The 20,749-nt window shown below is 42.2% G+C and overlaps 2 protein-coding genes across 2 annotated transcripts; both read left to right on the forward strand.

Annotated features, from left to right (window-relative positions):
• Positions 1-2,389: 2,389 nt before the first annotated feature.
• On the forward strand, positions 2,390-13,512 carry LOC311136020 (annexin A4-like). The gene is made up of 13 exons (XM_084170082.1): positions 2,390-2,721; positions 3,888-3,937; positions 6,252-6,339; positions 7,320-7,414; positions 8,869-8,982; positions 9,172-9,262; positions 9,758-9,837; positions 10,095-10,151; positions 11,676-11,769; positions 12,255-12,350; positions 12,824-12,882; positions 13,015-13,137; positions 13,256-13,512. The coding sequence occupies exons 2-13, from the start codon at positions 3,929-3,931 to the stop codon at positions 13,307-13,309; spliced, it is 960 nt and encodes a 319-aa protein (XP_084026208.1). The 5' UTR covers positions 2,390-2,721; positions 3,888-3,928; the 3' UTR covers positions 13,310-13,512.
• Positions 13,513-15,591: 2,079 nt separating this feature from the next.
• Positions 15,592-19,322, forward strand: LOC311136017 (beta-3 adrenergic receptor-like; the record flags this gene model as incomplete). Its single annotated transcript, XM_084170079.1, has 2 exons — positions 15,592-15,652; positions 17,918-19,322. Exon 2 carries the CDS (start codon positions 17,955-17,957, stop codon positions 19,320-19,322), a length of 1,368 nt encoding a protein of 455 aa, XP_084026205.1. The 5' UTR covers positions 15,592-15,652; positions 17,918-17,954.
• Between the last annotated feature and the right edge of the window lie 1,427 nt (positions 19,323-20,749).

Genomic DNA, 20,749 nt, shown 5'->3' on the forward strand with positions numbered 1-20,749 from the left:
CCCCCCCCCTGGACCCCTACAAATCAGCTGGGCTAGACAATCTGGACCCTTTCTTTCTAAAATTAGCTGCGGAAATTCTTGCAACCCCTATTACTAGCCTGTTCAACCTCTCTTTCGTATCGTCTGAGATCCCCAGAGATTGGAAAGCTGCCGCGGTCATCCCCCTCTTCAAAGGGGGTGACACTCTAGATCCAAACTGTTACAGACCTATATCCATCCTGCCCTGCCTTTAGAAAGTATTTGAAAGCCAAGTTAACAAAAAGATCACCGACCATTTCGAATCCCACCGTACCTTCTCCGCTATGCAATCTGGTTTCCAAGCTGGTCATGGGTGCACCTCAGCCACGCTCAAGATCCTAAACGATATTATAACCGCGATCGATAAAAAAAAAAGTACTGTGCAGCCGTCTTTATCAACCTGGCCAAGGCTTTTGACTCTGTCAATAACCGCATTCTTATTGGCAGACTAAATAGCCTTGGTTTCTCAAATGACTGCCTCGCCTGGTTCACCAACTACTTCTCAGATAGAGTTCAATGTGTCAAATCGGAGGGCCTGTTGTCTGGACCTCTGGCAGTCTCTATGGGGATGCCACAGGGTTCAATTCTCGGGCCGACTCTATTCTCTGTGTATATCAATGATGTCGCTCTTGCTGCTGGTGACTCTCAGATCTACCTCTACGCAGACGACACCATTTTGTATACATCTGGCCCTTCATTGGACACTGTGTTAACAAACCTCCAAACTAGCTTCAATGCCATACAACACTCCTTCCGTGGCCTCCAACTGCTCTTAAACGCTAGTAAAACTAAATGCATGCTCTTCAATCGAACGCTGCTTGCACCCGCCCGCCCGACTAGAATCACTACTCTCGGCGGGTCTGACTTGTGGACAACTACAAATACCTAGGTGTCTTGTTAGACCGTAAACTCTCCTTCCAGACTCACATTAAGCATCTCCAATCCAAAGTTAAATCTAGAATCAGCTTCCTATTTCGCAACAAAGCCTCCTTCACTCATGCTGCCAAACATGCCCTCGTAAAACTGACTATCCTACCGATCCTTGACTTTGGCGATGTAATTTACAAAATAGCTTCCAACACTCTACTCAGCAAATTGGATGTAGTCTATCACAGTGCCATCTGTTTTGTCACCAAAGCCCCATATACTACCCACCATTGTGACCTGTATGCTCTCGTTGGCTGGCCCTCACTACATATTCGTCGCCAAACCCACTGGCTCCAGGTCATCTATAAATCTCTTCTAGGCAAATCCCCGCCTTATCTTAGCTCATTGGTCACCATAGCAACACCCACCTGTAGTATGCGTTCCAGCAGGTATATCTCACTGGTCAACCTCCAGTTCTCTGCTGCAAATGACTGGAACGAACTGCAAACATCTCTGAAGCTGGAGACACTTATCTCCCTCACTATCTTTAAGCATCAGTTGTCAGAGCAGCTTACCGATCACTGCACCTGTACACAGCCCATGTGTAATTAGCCCACCCAACTACCTCATCCCCATATTGTTATTTACATTGTTATTTATTTTGCTCATTTGCACCCCAGTATCTCTATTTGCACATAATCTTCTGCACATCTATCACTCCAGTGTTAATACTAAATTGTAATTATGTTGCACTATGGCCTATTTATTGCCTTACCTCCATTACTTACTACATTTGCACACACTGTATATAGATTTTCTATTGTGTTATTTACTGTACGTTTTGTTTATTCCATATGTAACTCTGTGTTGTTGTTGTTTTTATCGCACTGCTTTGCTTTATCTTGGCCAGGTCGCAGTTGTAAATGAGAACTTGTTCTCAACTGGCTTACCTGGTTAAATAAAGGTGAAATAAAAAAAAAAATGTATTTATTTATCCTACGGTTCTGACTTGGTGTACAGGGAGAACACTGTAAGAACGGCCCATGTTCTGAATTCTGTCACTGTACATTTCAAAAGTGCTGAACAAATAGTTATATTGACTAAGTCCGTCCTAGCTCGCTCATTAATGTCTTAATCGAAATTACGGATTGCCTCTTATCCGCTTGTCCTCCACTTATGCCATAGTTTGTACATCTCAATTGTCAGTAGAAACCACATTTGTTTAAGCAAGTCAGCCATATAAGCTATGTTTTTTTTTTAAGACAGTAAATGAGGCTGAATTAACTGTTTCGCTGCCAGACAAGGCTCCGCTGATAGCCAGGTGTAGCAGTAGTAAGGTGTTGGGATTGCTGTTGGTACTCTGCTGTTGGGACAGTTTTATGAAGGCTCTAACAGTTTGTGGTCACCGTTATAATGCAATTAATGTATTGTTTAGTGTTGTGTAGTGTAGTGTAGTGTAGTGGCTTTGCTGGCATACATCCCCCATGATTTTTGTTGTTGTTGCCCCACCCAGATTTACATGCTAAAATCGGCACATGTTATTATATCAATATTTAATAATACAAATTAAATACAAGAAGTCTGTCAGAGAGAGAGAGAGAGGTGGTAAAACAATAGGCCAAGGTACTATTAAGAGATATATGAAGCTCTTGACTGTAAAATATAATGTAACCTGCGCTAGTGTAAGTATAAAGGGGTGGGACCGAAAACTCTTCTGTGTCACCCACTGGGCTGCGTTTTAAAGCCGACGTTCGGTTCACAGAAGAGAGTTCCGCCGTGTCCGCACCTCTCCAGTCTTCATCATTTGAAAGAAAGTTCGTTTTCGCTGTCTATACGGTAAGTACATATTTTACTGTCATCTTAGGATGAGGTTAAACTAGACACAAATAAGCTATAGATTGATTGTGTTTTCGTTTTTTTTTTTACTCGAAGCTTTAGAAGATTATATCTGACACATTCAAGGGTGTATCTCGAATATAAACTAAACCTCAATAGTTATTCTTCCATTGCTGGCGGCCATTTGACAAAAATCGCTTCCTGAGACCTATTGTTGGGTTGATTGAATTGATCCATTACATTACAACCACAAGCAGGGCAGCTTGGAAACGACTAACAAACCATTATAAGAACTGTGTTGGGTAACAATATCTCCATATTTACCTATTATTACGAAAGGTTTGTAGAGTCTGCGTAGTCGTAATTTTGTGAACTGCATTTCATTGGTTGCATTTACTCCAGTGGGCTAATGGTCATTTTGACGTAAAAAGTGCTCTAAATAATAATGTGCAGGTGTACTCATGTTGAAAGAGTTTACTGTAGATCTACTAGGCTATTTCTAATGTTTTGATGTGGCATTGTGACAGAGGCAGATGTCAAAAGGGTTATTGTTGTACCAGGTATTTTCACCCCAAACTAACCTAACACAGCAGGCATGAAAGAAGCCCCAAACGGACCAGATGTATACAGTGAAATCATTGTTATCCTTGGTTAATGTTACAGCGGCACAATATGGATAACACCCCTGGACTAAAATATATTTTTTTGCATTTGAAGTGGGACTATAAATATTATTAGAATCTTTATCAACATAAACTAGTGACCGCCTGAGGCAATATGCCCTGCCCAGAGACTGATGTAGTTTGTCTCAATTTGACTTTTGGGGATGGGTTGTAGGCTAATTGTTTCAGTGGGTAAGTTGATCTCTTAGAGTAGAACACTAGCTAAAGACCCAGTGGCCCTCTCTTACTGAGTGGTGTAATTACAAAGGTGTGTGTGTGTGTGTGTGTGTGTGTGTAATTAGTTGACCTGTGAAGATTGTTCCACTGGAAAGAGTGGATGATGAAATGTGTGTTGGGTAAGCCCTCTCAGGGGGCCTTATCACATACAGTATTATTGAGAGAGTAATGCTGTTTCATCTGCTGTCAAAGCTCACCACATTGTTCAATGAAGAATGCATTACTAAGAATCCTAAGAAGTAATATAACTATTTTTTATTTTCATAGCTCTTCCCATCTCTCTTGATTAAGTTTTGAAACTCTCTACAATGGCAGCGGTAAGTCCCAGCACCCAACATATGTACTGTATTAAGCTTTGTGATTGGACTAGGAATGATGGTAGTGGTCAACATTTTCATACATTTGCATGCACACTCACATTTGAATTAGGTTTTGTTTGCTTAGTCTTGGAGTTTTTTTTTCTTATCAACAGTATATTCATTCAAGTTTTCATAAAGATGGGTGATGTAATATGCTAAGGAAATCGGCCCTAAAACCTCAATCTTTACTGCTGTAGGCCAACTGACAAAACTGACAAGCCTGCTTTTTGTAAATATCAGCCATAGAGCAGACGAGGTAGTCTGGAATACACTGTGCACCGTAGATATCAGTGGAGGCTGCTGAAGGGAAGATGAGGGCTGGAACGGCGCGAATGGAATGGCATCAAACACATGGAAACCATGTGTTTGATGTACCATTCCACTCATCCCGCTCCAGCCATTACCACGAGCCCGTCCTCCCCAATTAAGGTGCCACCAACCTCCTGTGATATATATATACTGGTACTATGTGTATAAATATATATATATATATATATATATATATACACACACACACAGTTGAAGTCGGAAGTTTACATACACCTTAGCAAAATACATTTAAACTCAGTTTTTCACAATTCCTGACATTTAATCCTAGTAAAAATTCCCTGTTTTAGGTCAGTTAGGATCACCACTTTATTTTAAGAATGTGAAATGTCAGAATAATAGTAGAGTGATTTATTTAAGCATTTATTTATTTCATCACATTCCCAGTGGGTCAGAAGTTTACATACACTCAATTAGTATTTGGTAGCATTGCCTTTTAAATTGTTTAACTTGGGTCAAACACAAACTTCCCACAATAAGTTGGGTGAATTTTGGCCCATTCCTCCTGACAGAGCTGGTGTAACTGAGTCAGGTTTGTAGGCCTCCTTGCTCGCACACGCTTTTTCAGTTCTTCCCACAAATGTTCTATAGGATTGAGGTCAGAGCTTTGTGATGGCCACTCCAATACCTTGACTTTGTTGTCCTTAAGCCATTTTGCCACAACTTTGGAAGTATGCTTGGGGTCATTGTCCATTTGGAAGACCCATTTGCAACCAAGCTTTAACTTCCTGACTGATGTCTTGAGATGTTGCTTCAATATATCCACATAGTTTTCCTTCCTCATGATGCCATCTATTTTGTGAAGAGCACCAGTCCCTCCTGCAGCAAAGCACCCCCACAGCATGATGCTGCCACCCCCGTGCTTCACTGTTGGGATGGTGTTCTTCGGCTTGCAAGCGGTCCCCTTTTTCCTCCAAACATAACAATGGTCATTATGGCCAAACAGTTCTATTTTTGTTTCATCAGACCAGAGGACATTTCTCCAAAAAGTACGATCTTTGTCCCCATGTGCAGTTGCAAACCGTAGTCTGGCTTTTTTATGGCGGTTTTGGAGCAGTGGCTTCTTCCTTGCTGAGCGGCCTTTCAGGTTATGTCGATATAGGACTCGATTTACTGTGGATATAGATAATTTTGTACCTGTTTCCTCCAGCATCTTCACAAGGTCCTTTGCTGTTGTTCTGGGATTGATTTGCACTTTTCGCACCAAAGTACGTTCATCTCTAGGAGACAGAACGCGTCTCCTTCCTGAGCGGCATGACGGCTGCGTGGTACCATGGTGTTTATACTTGCGTACTATTGTTTGTACAGATGAACGTGGTACATTCAGGCGTTTGGAAATTGCTCCCAAGGATGAACCAGACTTGTGGAGGTCTACAATTTTTTTCCTGAGGTCTTGGCTGATTTCTTTTGATTTTCCCATGATGTCAAGCAAAGAGGCACTGAGTTTGAAGGTAGGCCTTGAAATACATCCACAGGTACACCTCCAATTGACTCAAATTATGTCAATAAGCCTATCAGAAGCTTCTAAAGCAATGACATCCTTTTCTGGAATTTTCCAAGCTGTTTAAAGGCACAGTCAACTTAGTGTATGTAAACTTCTGACCCACTGGAATTGTGATACAGTGAATTATACGTGAAATGATCTGTCTGTAAACAATTGTTGGAAAAATGACTTGTGTCATGCACAAAGTAGATGTCCTAACCGACTTGCCAAAACGATAGTTTGTTAACAAGAAATTTGTGGAGTGGTTGAAAAATGAGTTTTAATGACTCCAATACATAGAAAATAAATGTATCACTGTTACTGATCCTTTTGAGACACGTATGTTTGTGCGTGTGTGTACCCATAGCCTATGTCTCAAAGTACAAGGGAGTGGGAGAGTGACTGTGATATCAATTAATGGGGCAGTTTAAACGTATGCCATATAACCTTCTCCCAATGTAGATTGGCAACCGTGGAACCGTGACGGAAGCCTCTGCTTTCAATGTAGAAGATGATGTAAACAGACTGAGAGGAGCCATGAAGGGGGCTGGTGAGTGATTCTAATGAGGTGTCAGATAGGCCGGATGTTTGCGTTTGTATCACTTTTTTTCTTCTCAGAAATAGTCTTATATCCGAAAATAGTTTGTTAACTGTCCTTTCCGTGAAAGCCTCAACCTACCTTCCTGTTATACAGTATAAGTGCAGTCACATATTTTGTAATTATTCTAGACCTCTCTACAGGACCTCTACAGGACTGTAGTTACTGAACTTTCCATTTTGATGACCTCATTCATTCCTCTAAGTGTGCCCTGAGAGTACTTTCTTTCTCCACTCCAGTATACTTGACTCATTCGTAGCCTATACAGTATTTTGCCTTTCTCCTGTTCTATTTGAAAGTTAGGATTGCATTATCGTTGCCTCAGTGATGTATATCTTGTGTATCTATGCATTTTACTGGTCTCTATGCAGTACAATGCAGAAAGAAACATTGACCATTGTAAGAAAAAAAGTTAGTGTTAAAGTTTAAAGAAAAGCCTGCACAATTTGTCTCTAAATGGTTGAATCTTGGCACCATGTTAGGAATGCTGATGCTGTTAGATAGACGTAATAGGCTTCACCTGATTCAAGTGTGAGATGTATTAGAAACCGATGGCACATACACTGAGAAACAGCTATGCCAGTGGGACCAAGGGAAGGAGCTTGGAACCAGGAAGTGTTCATGTTCAACTCTGGTTCAGCGCTTTATAACTGTGCGATATCAGGGAGATATTTCTGTCCATTATTTCTGTTGTGGAATCAAATGTTTATTGAAAATGCAGCCACACTATGGACAAGTGCCATTTTAATGTACAAGTTGTGTCAGTGTCAAGTTTTAAGATTGGTTGAGATGGTGATGTGTGAAATATTGTATTCTTAATTGCAATGATGATGATTGATGCTGTTTTGTCAATAGCAAGTTATTTTATCTTAAAATGCAGCATTATAATGTGAAGGTATACAGTAATGTTACTCTGTGATGTTTTCTTATAGGCACTGATGAGGCAGCTGTCATTGAGGTCCTGGCACGTCGTACCATTGCTCAGAGGCAACGCATCAAGGAGGCTTACAAGCAGACTGTGGGGAAGGTAATAAGTGTTATTTTTACTTATATCATTGTTTTACGTCAGCGCGACGATTCGTCCTGCACTGGTTGAGGGACGACGAGCTTCCGTTGGAGTGACGCCACCTGTCGTACGCAATGGACTATACCTGTGTTATTATGACATTTCTCATATGCCAGTTTGAATTATCAGACTATTCTTAAGTTTCCCAAAGCTAAACAATGCCAGCTCCAGTAATTGAGGAAGAATATTTAGATATTCTTATATTAGATATAGTTAAAGTGCATGGCAGGAGTATGCAGGGATTGGGTAAATAGTTATATTTACCATCTTCTGTCCTGGTGTGTGTTTTTTGTGTTACTATGGGTGTGGTGGTGTCTGTCTGGTGTTAATGTTTACATTGTGCTGACAGTTGGTGCCTCGGGTTCATCATTAACTCTTACAAACAGATGGTTTTGTAGACAGAGGATAGAGAGAGGGTTATCTACCTTCAAAGATTAGGTGAATAATACTCCTCTCATGAGGGTTGAAGACCAGTTTCAGTCAGGATATTGCATTGTGTGTTTAAGTGAAGTAGGCAGATTACAGAATGACAGGCCCTATGTTAAATAATCACTAAACTCAACATTTAAAACCGAAAGGGAAGTCTGATCAATGTTTACTCACTGGTGGGTGCTTATATCTGTCCTATTTCACACATGTACAAGTGTGTCATTTATATCCGTGAATTGGAAATGTGTTTTTTGCATATCCCACTCTCCCTGAGAGGATGTCTCAGCCATTATGAACAGCGACCCTCAAGGGCACATCCACAGCTTTTTCACCTTATCAGCAACCTTTCGGTTACATCAACTTTTCGGTTAAACTCTAACCGCTAGGCTACCTTCTGCCCTACTGACACTGTGAGATAGGAGCTGTCATGGGGTCTGGCGAAAAAATTAATTGTTAATAAAGTTATCTTGGCCCATGAATGAATGAGAATGCTTGCCACAGGGAAGGGCAAATATTGCTAGTGGAATCCTCCTGGTCAGAAACAGGAAGACATACAGTGTGTGGGGACGCCCAGACAGACAAGGTCACGGGCAGCAGGTGTTTGAATGTTAAATAACGAGGCAGAGGCATTGATGCGAGTAACCAGTCTTGTTCAGTATATTGCAATACATCCGGGTATCTCAAGTACACCGGTAAAACACTGGAGTTGCAGTAATGAACATTTACCAACAGATGGCATCAATGTGCCATCTTCCACCCATAACAGCAGGCTCACGAAGAAGCTCACTCTGTTTACTAGGTACGTTGTGTGTCCAGCTCCTCTGCAGCCACACCCTTCTGGCAGTATAATTGTATCTGGAATGTGCTAGGTAAGACAATCTGAGATATGAGTGTATTGGAGAAATAGTGTATGCTGAGTTGAGCACTAGGCAGGGGATTGTGTCCATTGGACCCATTTTAAATGTCTATGTGTGATGTCCCTGTAGGACCTGGCGGACGATCTGCAAGGAGAGCTGACGGGGAACTTTGAGAAAGTGGTGCTGGGCCTCCTGATGATCGCTCCTAAGTATGACGCTTACGAGCTGAAGACCGCTATAAAGGTCAGAGGTTATTACTGCCAGGGAGACCATCACAATGGGGAATTATGTAACGCTTGTCAATACTGTACGTCTCATAGCTATTGACGTTGCTTGGGGCTATTCACCTCCTCCACCACCCATAATGTGTTGCCTGACACTACTCTATGAACTATTTCCATAGCTCTCCACATGTCTTTTACTGAATGCTAGGGTGCTGGAACAGTGGAGACGGCTCTCATTGATATCCTGGCCTCAAGGACGAACGCTGAAATTAGAGCTATCACGGAGGTCTACAAGAAAGGTACATCACAGTACACAGCCTCTCTGTGCAATGTATTGAATCTCCATCTGTAGAAGAGTGCTGTGTTTAAACAGGAAGCCCAACTCCGATCTCCTTTTTATTTTTTTATTTTTTTTTACAAGTTGGTCTTTTGACCAATCAAATCAACTCTGAAAAATATCTGTGATTGGTCAAAATACCAATTAGTTTAAAAAAATATCAGAATTGGGCTGCAGCCCACGTATCACATGCAGTGTATGGTACAAGTCAATAGCTTAGTATTAAACGCTGTATATAAAGAGGAAATCTGATCTAAGATATCGGTGTCTAGTTCTCTTTAGAGTGTACGGGAATTATTAGTGTTTTCTATACAGCAATATTAAACTTTTGTTACATAACTATTGACAGGGTGTTCACAAACTGTTTCAAGTGTTGTGGTTATAACTGCCTAGTCAGACCACTGGTCTTAGATAATTCTTAACTCCTACTTCTTTTTGCTCAATCATGTGACGACAGAACATGGGAAGAGCCTGGAGGACGATATTGAGGGTGATACTTCTGGAATGTTCCAGAGGGTTCTGGTCTCTTTGCTCACAGTGAGAATCTTCCAATATTGACCTCTCTATGTACACACCTGATTCACCTTCACATTCCAACAATCAAAGGAAAGCAAACAGAACTACAGTACATGGATTGTTGTAAGGGAAATAGTCCGTCCCCCTTCACTTCATCCCTTATGTACAGTTTAACACATAATGGATGTTTTTAGAGGTCTCTTATAGCCAAAGTAATGATCATGTCATTGTCTGACTTTTTGCTAACATGGTCTCTGTCTCTGTGCTTTGACTGACAGGCGGGGCGAGATGAGAGCAACACTGTGAATGAGGCTCAGGCTGTGCAGGATGCTAAGGTGAGAATATGGACCCAGAGAGGAGGTGACCTGGCTCTGTCTAACTTAGTAGCACATGCTGGGGTATCAGGATCACCCCAAGGTTAGGAAGATGATCAACTTTAGACATTGTTTTTTCAACCTAATCTGACATCAAATACCGTGCCTTCAGAAAGTATTCACATCTCTTGACTTTTTCAAAATGTTGTTGTGTTACAGCCTGAATTTAAAGTGCATACATAGAGATGTTTTTGTCACTAGACTACACACACAATATTCCATAATGTCAAAGTGGAATTATGTTTTTTGAAATTTGTACAAATTAATTAAAAATGTAAAGCTGAAATGTCTTTGAGTCAATAAGTATTCAACCCCTTTGTTTTGGCAAGCCTAAATAAGTTCAGGAGTAATAATGTCCTTAACAAGTCACATAATAAGTTGCATGGACTCACTCTGTGTGCAATAATAGTGTTTAACATGATTTTTGAATGACTACCTCATCTCTCTACCCCACACATACAATCATCTATAAGGTCCCTCAGTCGAGCAGTGAATTTCAAACACAGATTAAACCACAAAGATCAGGGAGGTTTTCCAATGCCTCGCAAAGAAGGACACCTATTGGTAGATGGGTAACATGACCCGCTCCTTAACACCCGCCAGCTTAACCCGGAAGCCAGCCACACCGGAGGAAACACAGTTCAACTGGCATCAGCCCGCAGGCACCCGGCCCGCCACAAGGAGTCGCTAGAGCGCGATGAGCCAAATAAAGCCCTACCGGTCAAACCCTCCCCTAACTTGAACGACGCTGGGCCAATTGTGCGCCGTCCTATGGGACTCCTGGCCACGGCCGGTTGTGGCCACTCCATATTTTCAAGCATAGTGGTGGCTGCATCATATTATGGGTATGCTTGTAATCGTTAAGGACTGGGGAGTTTTTCATGATAAAAAATAAACGGAATGGAGATAAGCACAGGCAAAATCCTAGAGGAAAACCTGGTTGAGTCACCTTTCAGCAGGACAATAACCTAAAACACAAGGTCAAATCTACGCTGGAGTGGCCGAGTTACAGTTTTTACTTAAATCTGCTTGAAAATCTATGGCAAGACCTGAAAATGGTTGTCTAGCAATGATCAATAACCAATTTGACAGAACTTGAAGAAATATGAAAAGAATAATGGGCAAATGTTGCACAGTCCAGGTGTGGAAAGCTCTTAGAGACTTACCCAGAAAGATTCACAGCTATATTTGCTGCCAAAGGTGATTCTAACATGTATTGACTCAGGGAGTTGAATACTAATCCAAATATATTAGTGTTTTATTTTTCATATATTTTCTTTTAAACAAATGTACAAAATTGTCTTCCACTTTGTTTAAATCGTTGACAAAAAAATGACAGTTAAACCCACTTTGTAACACAACAAAATGTGGAAAAAGTCAAGGGGTGTGAATACTTTCTGAAGGCACTGTATGTCCCAAAAACAGTCTAAGTGTTTGGAGATTGACCTTTTGGGTTTGTAAAATGGTTTTGCTGTGGGTTCTCAGGATATCTACGAGGCTGGGGAGGCTTGTTGGGGAACAGATGAGGTCAAGTTCCTCACTGTGCTCTGTGTGAGGAACAGAAACCACCTACTCCGAGGTAATTGCTCCACATTAGTGTCTCTTATAGCGGAGTTAGTTAATAATAATAAGCCATTTAGCAGATGCTTTTATCCAAAGCGACTTACAGTCATGTGCGCATACATTTTTACATATGGGTGGTCCCGGGGATCGAACCCACTACCCTGGCGTTACAAGCGCCATGCTCTACCAATTGAGCTACAGAGGACCACAGTTAGATCCTGTTTTGGGAGTGGGAAGTTATCAAATTTGCCCTTTGTGTTTTTATGATTCAGTGCATTCAAGTTGTTTATTACTTATTTGTAACTCTTTACAGTGCTGTACTTCAGTAAAGATAAGATTTACTTCCGCATTGATTTTTCTACAGAAATTAATGTACAGACACAGTTCTGCTGTCCTCTTGTGGTGATTTTGGGAACAAATATTTTATAATGTGCTTACGGCTTACTCATTCCAACAGTTGAATTGATTCCACATCTCTCTCTGCCTCTCTCATTCCCTCAGTGTTTGAGGAGTATCAGAAGATCTCTGGGAGGGACATCGAGGATAGCATTAAGAGGGAGATGTCTGGCTCTCTGGAGGATGTCTTCCTGGCAATAGGTCTGTCCGACGGATCCAATTTGTTTCACTGCCTCTTGTAATAATGTATCGAAGACAGATCCCACTGGAGGTCAAACTGGTTGAATCAACATTGTTTTTATGTCATTTCAACCCCAAAATTAAATGTGATGACGTTGAATCAACGTGGAAAACTGATTTTATTTGCAAAAAGTAATCAATTTAAGGGAATTTCATATATATATTTTTTTTCTAAATCCAATTTTTGCTTGATTTCACGTTGAGTTCACATTAGTTGACAACTCAACCAAATGTAAATCAAAACTAGAAGTTGAACTGATGTCTCTGCCAAGTGGGATAAGGTTTGACTAAGAGTCAGATCAGTTCTGATGAAAATAAGCACATAAAGAGTATGCTGAACCAGACTGTAAGGGCACAGTGCTATAATACTCATTTGAAACTAAAGCTTGTTCAGCTACCCTGCCTTATATATCGATCTGTTTTATTTTTTGCAGTGAAGTGTCTCCGAAACAAGCCAGCATTCTTTGCAGAGCGGTTATACAAATCCATGAAGGTAAAGGTTTTGAAATTGAGGCTTTTTAAAAAAATACTCTCCCATGGAGTGTGCATATCTGCCTACACTTGTGGGTTATCAGACAGCATTTATGTCAGAATGTTGACAGCTCCCTCCCTCTTGTCTCCTCAGGGTCTGGGAACTACAGACAGCATCCTGATTAGAATCATGGTGGCTCGGGCCGAGATTGACATGTTGGACATCAAGGCCGAGTTCTCTAAGGCGTACGGCAAGACTCTCCATTCCTTCATCAAGGTGAGACCCTGGTCAAAAGAGATTGAGTAATGATTTATCTCATAAAAAGTAAAAGTTAGATTTGTGCCCATTTCTTTCTGTTATCTTGAAGTAATCCGAGTATGTCTGTATTGTTAAGGGAGATGTATCTGGAGATTACTGCAAAATCCTGCTGGAGTTGTGTGGAGAGTAGGACATCGAACATCGAGGACATCATTCAGTGATGACTTCACTCTGCAACAACACCATTGGTGCCTCTCCTATCTGCTGTTTCCTTTGCTTCCAGCTCTCTCAATATCCTCTGCTCTTCTGTTGTCCCAACATTTCAGAGACTGACCATGATGCCTTTTTTCACAGTTTGTAATACTAATTAAACCAAAGACAAGTGACATTTTACACCTGCCTGCATCTCTTTATTGATCCCCTGCTACAGCTTTAATTAGTGTTGTTGGTTAGAGAGAGAGAGAGAGAGCTGTTGCCACACATCTCAGGAAGCATAAAATATGGACCTTATTGACCTCTGCCTTCCACCTCTGTCTCAGCAGAAGGCCATTTTCATCACTGACTGATTGAAGTCTGTTTAATTAATTAGTATGAATGGCTCGTTTGTTGAGTCAGCGCTGAGTCATTTGATTCAATTAACTTAATTGGATGTTAGTCTGATTTGGAATGAAATAAAGTATGTAGTTAATCAATTCAGGCAGGCTCTCATACATCTACAGCCTAATCACAGAGAGTTGTGAGAATGAAACGCTGATATGTTGAATCCTTCAACTGCATGACTTCGGAAACAGTTGCATCATTCTATATGGTAAATTGTCTTGAATATAAGCTTTTGTACAAGCGCAAGTACACAGCCTTGTTGGGAATTGAACAGGAATTTCATCAGTACACACATCTAGTTAACATTCTATAAGCCTATTTTGTGGTTTGTTTTCACACTGCCAAAGCTCCATGGGAATTTTGTGTTTTGTTTGGGTTGTTTTAAATCAAACCTGGGTTCTAGTACTCTGTGAGGTTCCTATATATCAAGTTCCGGGTCCAGGCTGTTATACAGGCTATTGTAGTGAAATTGATCAGACCACAACCCTATCACACCTACGGTCAACATTCCAGTGACACAAATGATCCAGTGTTAACCAGCACTGGTAATTACACCGCGACGTGTCTCCACTTCACACAATATGGGGTTGATGCTGTATGTCCATCTTTATACCAGGTGATGAATACCCAGGTTGGTGTTCCATGTCAGGGTACAATTACCACTAAGACAAACATGTCACAGAAAGGGAAGCCCTGTTGTTGCAATACTGTTGTTAAAGCATTGTGGTCGTGGATTGTTGTTTGAAACACAGACAGACAGGAAAACACTATTGATTTGAATTCCTTCAAAGAGGAGACGTGCAGCATGAAGCGTAAGACACTGTCTGCAGTCTATTCAAAAGATTAAGAAGACAAAAGCAAGATTTTTTCTGCACAGAGAAAATGTAACGGAACTGCAGCTTAACCCCATAATGAGATCATGTGAATAGATATTCTATGGTCATTAAATTCACATGAGATTATAATGTCAATACCATCAGCAAATTTTTTTAAAAAGATCTTCAATTTAAGTCTTTCAGGATCAGTGACTGTGAGGTCTGAGGGGGGAAAAGTCTGAACTCTGAAGGTAAGGTAAGGGTTGAAAGGTCAGTGGAAAGGTGTGCCTGGGTTCTGTCTCTCCTCCCTGTGTGAACCTTCACACCCTGACTCCTCCCCCTGCTGGAGGCTATGATCTGGTCTTAATGGCCATGTACTCTTATAATCTCCCCCCGGCACAGCCAGAAGAGGACTGGCCACCCCTCAGAGCCTGGTTCCTCTCTAGGTTTCTTCCTAGGTTCCTGCCTTTCTAGGGAGTTTTTCCTAGCCACGTGCTTCTACATCTGCATTGCTTGCTCTTTGGGGTTTTAGGTTGGGTTTCTGTATAAGCACTTTGTGACATCTGCTGATGTAAAAAGGGCTTTATAAATACATTTGATTTGATTTTATATGGTCTGTGAGGAAGGTTTATCCACAGTGTGAGCCTGAACCGCACACTGGTGGACTGGAGATCAGTAACAGAAGTCAAGCATATAAAAGATTAATGGAACAGAACTCAAAGTCACCAAAAGCCAAGGCAGAAGAACATGGGAAGAATCATCAGTATGCTATCTGAAGTTTCTGAAGACTGTCAACCTATAGCATCAGCTTATACCATGGGAAAACTGGTGAAGACTTAGATGTTGTTTCTTCTGCCACACAGAAAGCAAAAATAAGAGAAGATGCCTTTTTGCAATAGACAAAACCACAGAGTTGGCTCTGCAAGATACATTTAGGTCACACTGCATGCAGCTCGTGCATGGAGAGAGATGAGCTAGAAGGCTGCTCTGCATGACCAACTTCCGTACAAGAGATCATAACTTGTTGAATGTTTTGAAGAGGGACAGTTTTTTTCTTATGTCCTCCACCAAGGTGACATCAAACAAACAAATAAACTCTCCAGGAGCACTTCACTCAGGTATGGTTGTTGTGACATATTCATTTTTCTCTATTGATGGAGTTGTTTTTATTATTGGCTAAGTCGTTTATTTTATAATACTTAATTAATCATAATTAATAAGCTATAGTAGGGTCAGTAGAAAACAGATATACAGTGTACATATTAAAATGCTTTAGTTTAAAGAATTCAAATGAAAACATCAACATATTATGTGTCTTGAATTTTGAGGCACTAAAAGTTTAGTTATTAGTATTATTTACTTAGGAAGCTTTTGGATTATCCAAACCTTGCTTTTTGTTTTGCTGTTGTTGCTCTCTGTTCTCTATGTCAAGAAAAAAACGGGAAAAGGTCCAACCATGGAGAATACATCTTCTGAGGCAGATCTAACTTGTCTGCTGTGAGCTGCTGCAGTTTGACAAATGTCTCCCTATTTTCTCTCAAGTCTCGATGATGCACCCAGTCAAAGTGCTTTCATGCAGGCACCTTATGCACTTTGCGCATCAAAATCATATCACTTCAAGAATATACAGTGGGGAAAAAAAGTATTTAGTCAGCCACCAATTGTGCAAGTTCTCCCACTTAAAAAGATGAGAGAGGCCTGTAATTTTCATCATAGGTACACGTCAACTATGACAGACAAATTGAGAAAAAAAAATCCAGAAAATCCCATTGTAGGATTTTTAATGAATTTATTTGCAAATTATGGTGGAAAATAAGTATTTGGTCACCTACAAACAAGCAAGATTTCTGGCTCTCACAGACCTGTAACTTCTTCTTTAAGAGGCTCCTCTGTCCTCCACTCGTTACCTGTATTAATGGCACCTGTTTGAACTTGTTATCAGTATAAAAGACACCTGTCCACAACGTCAAACAGTCACACTCCAAATTTCACAATGGCCAAGACCAAAGAGCTGTCAAAGGACACCAGAAACTAAATTGTAGACCTGCACCAGGCTGGGAAGACTGAATCTGCAATAGGTAAGCAGCTTGGTTTGAAGAAATCAACTGTGGGAGCAATTATTAGGAAATGGAAGACATACAAGACCACTGATAATCTCCCTCGATCTGGGGCTCCACGCAAGATCTCACCCCGTGGGGTCAAAATGATCACAAGAACGGTGAGCAAAAATCCCAGAACCACACGGGGGGACCTAGTGAATGACCTGCAGAGAGCTGGGACCAAAGTAACAAAGCCAACCATCAGTAACACACTACGCCGCCAGGGACTCAAATCCTGCAATGCGAGACGTGTCCCCCTGCTTAAGCCAGTACATGTCCAGGCCCGTCTGAAGTGCATTTGGATGATCCAGAAGAGGATTGGGAGAATGTCATATGGTCAGATGAAACCAAAATATAACTTTTTGGTAAAAACTCAACTCGTCATGTTTGGAGGACAAATAATGCTGAGTTGCATCCAAAGAACACCATACCTACTGTGAAGCATGGGGTTGGAAACATCATGCTTTGGGGCTGTTTTTCTGCAAAGGGACCAGGACGACTGATCCGTGTAAAGGAAAGAATGAATGGGGCCATGTATCGTGAGATTTTGAGTGAAACCCTCCTTCCATCAGCAAGGGCATTGAAGATGAAACGTGGCTGGGTCTTTCAGCATGACAATGATCCCAAACACACCGCCCGGGCAACGAAGGAGTGGCTTCGTAAGAAGCATTTCAAGGTCCTGGAGTGGCCTAGCCAGTCTCCAGATCTCAACCCCATAGAAAATCTTTGGAGGGAGTTGAAAGTCTGTGTTGCCCAGCGACAGCCCCAAAACATCACTGCTCTAGAGGAGATCTGCATGGAGGAATGGGCCAAAATACCAGCAACGGTGTGTGAAAACCTTGTGAAGACTTACAGAAAACGTTTGACCTGTGTCATTGCCAACAAACGGTATATAACAAAGTATTGAGAAACTTTTGTTATTGACCAAATACTTATTTTCCACCATCATATGCCAATAAATTCATAAAAAATCCTACAATGTGATTTTCTGGGAAAAAAATTCTCATTTTGTCTGTCATAGTTGACGTGTACCTATGATGAAAATTACAGGCCTCTCTCATCTTTTTAAGTGGGAGAACTTGCACAATTGGTGGCTGACTAAATACTTTTTTTCCCCACTGTAATTTAATACTCTGAAAAAAACTGAAAGTAGATTAGGAGAGTAAGAGAGAAGCTATTAGGTGACAGACTGCATGGTTTTATTTCACCTTTTTGACCTGCTAAGTAGAAACTGAGCCATCACTTAACTTGTGATTAAATGAGTCCCTGTCCTGTGTTCTTCAGGGCTTTCTGAGCGGTCATCTGACTGACTGTGGAGAGTATGAACAACCACAGTTCTGGATCGTACCACCCTCCGGCTGAACCATTGGTGGTGCCTGTTCTGGTGGTCATTATCTTCATGACAGTTGCTGGCAACCTACTGGTCATCCTCACCATCGCCCGCACCCTCCACCTCCAGACCACCACCAACATCTTCGTCACCTCCCTGGCCTGCGCTGACCTCATCATGGGATGCCTGGTGCAGCCGCTGGGGGCCTCCCTGGTGGTGACGGGGGACTGGCTCCTCAGCGGCACAGCCTGTGAGCTCTGGACGTCCTTGGATGTCCTCTGTGTGACGGCCAGCATTGAGACGCTGTGCACCATCGCTGTGGACCGCTATATCGCTATCACGCAGCCCCTCAGGTACCAGTCTCTGCTGGGGAAACGCCGGGCGCGGCTCATGGTGTGTGTTGTGTGGGGTGTGGCGGCCCTTGTCTCCGTTGTCCCAATCATGAGCCAGTCGTGGCGTGCTCATAACGACACAGAGAGCACACGGTGCTACGAGGAGCCATGCTGCTGTGACTTCATCACCAACATGCCCTATGCCATCGTGTCCTCCGTGGTGTCCTTCTACGTCCCCCTGCTGATCATGATCTTCATCTACAGCAGAGTCTTCCTCATTGCCACGCGGCAGGTCAGGCTGATTAATGGAAACAAGCTACGTTTCCTCAGTTGGTGTGACATCCCCCCGTCAGAGAGGCACCTAGTCAGCCCTGGGAGTCCTACTGGCAGGGCTGGGAGCATCACTGGCAGGGTTGGGAGCATCACTGGCAGGGCTGGGAGAATCACTGGCAGAGCTGGGAGCATCGACAGGACTGGGAACACCTGCAGGGCTGGGAGAAGCTTCATTTTCGACTCCATACAGTGGAGAAGCCAGGGCCGCAGGCACACTCAGCTAACTATCCTAAAGGAACAGAAAGCCATCAAGACGCTGGGGATCATCATAGGGACCTTTACTCTGTGCTGGTTGCCCTTCTTTGTGTCCAACATCATCAAGGTGTTTGACCCGGATATCCCCTCCAGGGATGTTTTTATTCTGCTCAACTGGCTGGGCTACATGAACTCAGGCCTCAACCCCGTCATCTACTGCCGCAGCCCAGAGTTCCGCTCGGCCTTCCGGAACCTTCTATGTTGCCCGTGGCTCTCTAAGGTGGGGCTCAACAGAGTCTTCAAGGGGCTGTGGACTAGTGCCATGCTGGAGGAGAGTAGAGCCCATGCAGGGACTCACAGCTGCCAGGGCCTGAGACAGGGACTGGGGCAGAGCCAGGATCAGGAGCAGGGACTGGGGCAGGAGGGACTGCCTCGGCCGCTAACACCCATTCAACACAGTCCAGAGGGAATGGATGTCACTGACACAGCGACAGTCTGAGAGTAAGTCACAACTATACAGTATGTACATATGTAGTAGCTCTATTTGGTTGAAATAAAAAACAGACATTGAATATTCCTTTGACAATGGTGCAGTAATTAATTACACTTTGGATGGTGTATCAATACACCCAATCACTACAAAGATACAGGTGCCCTTCATAACTCAGTTGCCGGACAGGAAGGAAATCGCTCAGGGATTTCACCATGAGGCCAATGGTGATTTAAAAAAAGTTGAATGGCTGTGATAGGAGATAACTGCGGATGGATCAACAACAATTGTAGTTACTCAACAATACTAACATAAATGACAGAGTGAAAAGAAGCAAGCCTGTACAGAATACAAATATTCCAAAACATGCATCCTGTTTGCAATAAGGCACTAAAGTAATACTGCCAAAAGAAATGTGGCAAAGAAATGTACCTTTTGTCCTGAATACAAAGTGTTAGGTTGGTTGCAAATCCAACACAACACATCACTGAGTACCACTCTTCATATTTTCAAGCATAGTGGTGGCTGCATCATGTTATGGGCATGCTTGTCATCGGCAAGGACTATTAAGTTTTTGTTTTTGTTTATAAAAATAAACGGATTAGAGCTACATTTACATTTACATTTTAGTAATTTAGCAGACGCTCTTATCCAGAGCGACTTACAGTTAGTGAGTGCATACATTTTCGTACTGGCCCCCCGTGAGAAACGAACCCACGACCCTGGCGTTGCAAGCGCCATGCTCAGGGGACTACAGCTACAATGCATTCGGAAAGTATTCAGACCCCTTGACTTTTTACAAATTTTGTTACGTTACAGCCTTATTCTAAAATGGATTAAACTGCTTTTTTGTCCTCATCAATCTACACACAATACCCCATAATAACAAAGCAAAAACTGGTTTTTAGACATTTTTGCAAATGTATTACGAATAAAAAACAGAAATACCTTATTTACATAAGTATTCAGACCCTTTGCTATGAGACTCGATATTGAGCTCAGGTGCATCCTGTTTCCATTGATCATCCTTGAGATGTTTCTACAACTTGATTGGAGTCCACCTGTCGTAAATTCAATTGATTGGGCATGATTTGGAAAGGCGCACACCTGTCTATATAAGGTCCCACAGTTGACAGTGCATGTCAGAGCAAAAACCAAGCCATGAGGCCGAAGGAATTGTCCGTAGAGCTCCGAGACAGGATTGTGTTGAGGCACAGATCTGGGGAAGGGTACCAAAAAAAAGTCTGCAGCATTAAAGGTCCCCAAGAACACAGTGGCCTCCATCATTCTTAAATGGAAAAGGTTTGGAACCACCAAGACTCTTCCTAGAGCTGGCCGCCCGGCCAAACTGAGCAATCGGGGGAGAAGGGCTTTGGTCAGGGAGGTGACCAAGAACCCGATGGTCACTCTGACAGAGCTCTAGAGTTCCTCTGTGG

This window comes from Coregonus lavaretus (assembly GCF_964263955.1).
Source record: "Coregonus lavaretus genome assembly, chromosome: 10".
Classification (NCBI taxonomy): Eukaryota; Metazoa; Chordata; class Actinopteri; order Salmoniformes; family Salmonidae; genus Coregonus; species Coregonus lavaretus.

Coding starts and splice junctions, on each gene's coding strand:
- LOC311136020 (XM_084170082.1), top strand. Junction 7,415..8,868: donor ACAAGCAGACTGTGGGGAAG/GTAATAAGTGTT, acceptor ATGTCCCTGTAG/GACCTGGCGGACGATCTGCA. Junction 9,263..9,757: donor CACGGAGGTCTACAAGAAAG/GTACATCACAGT, acceptor ATGTGACGACAG/AACATGGGAAGAGCCTGGAG.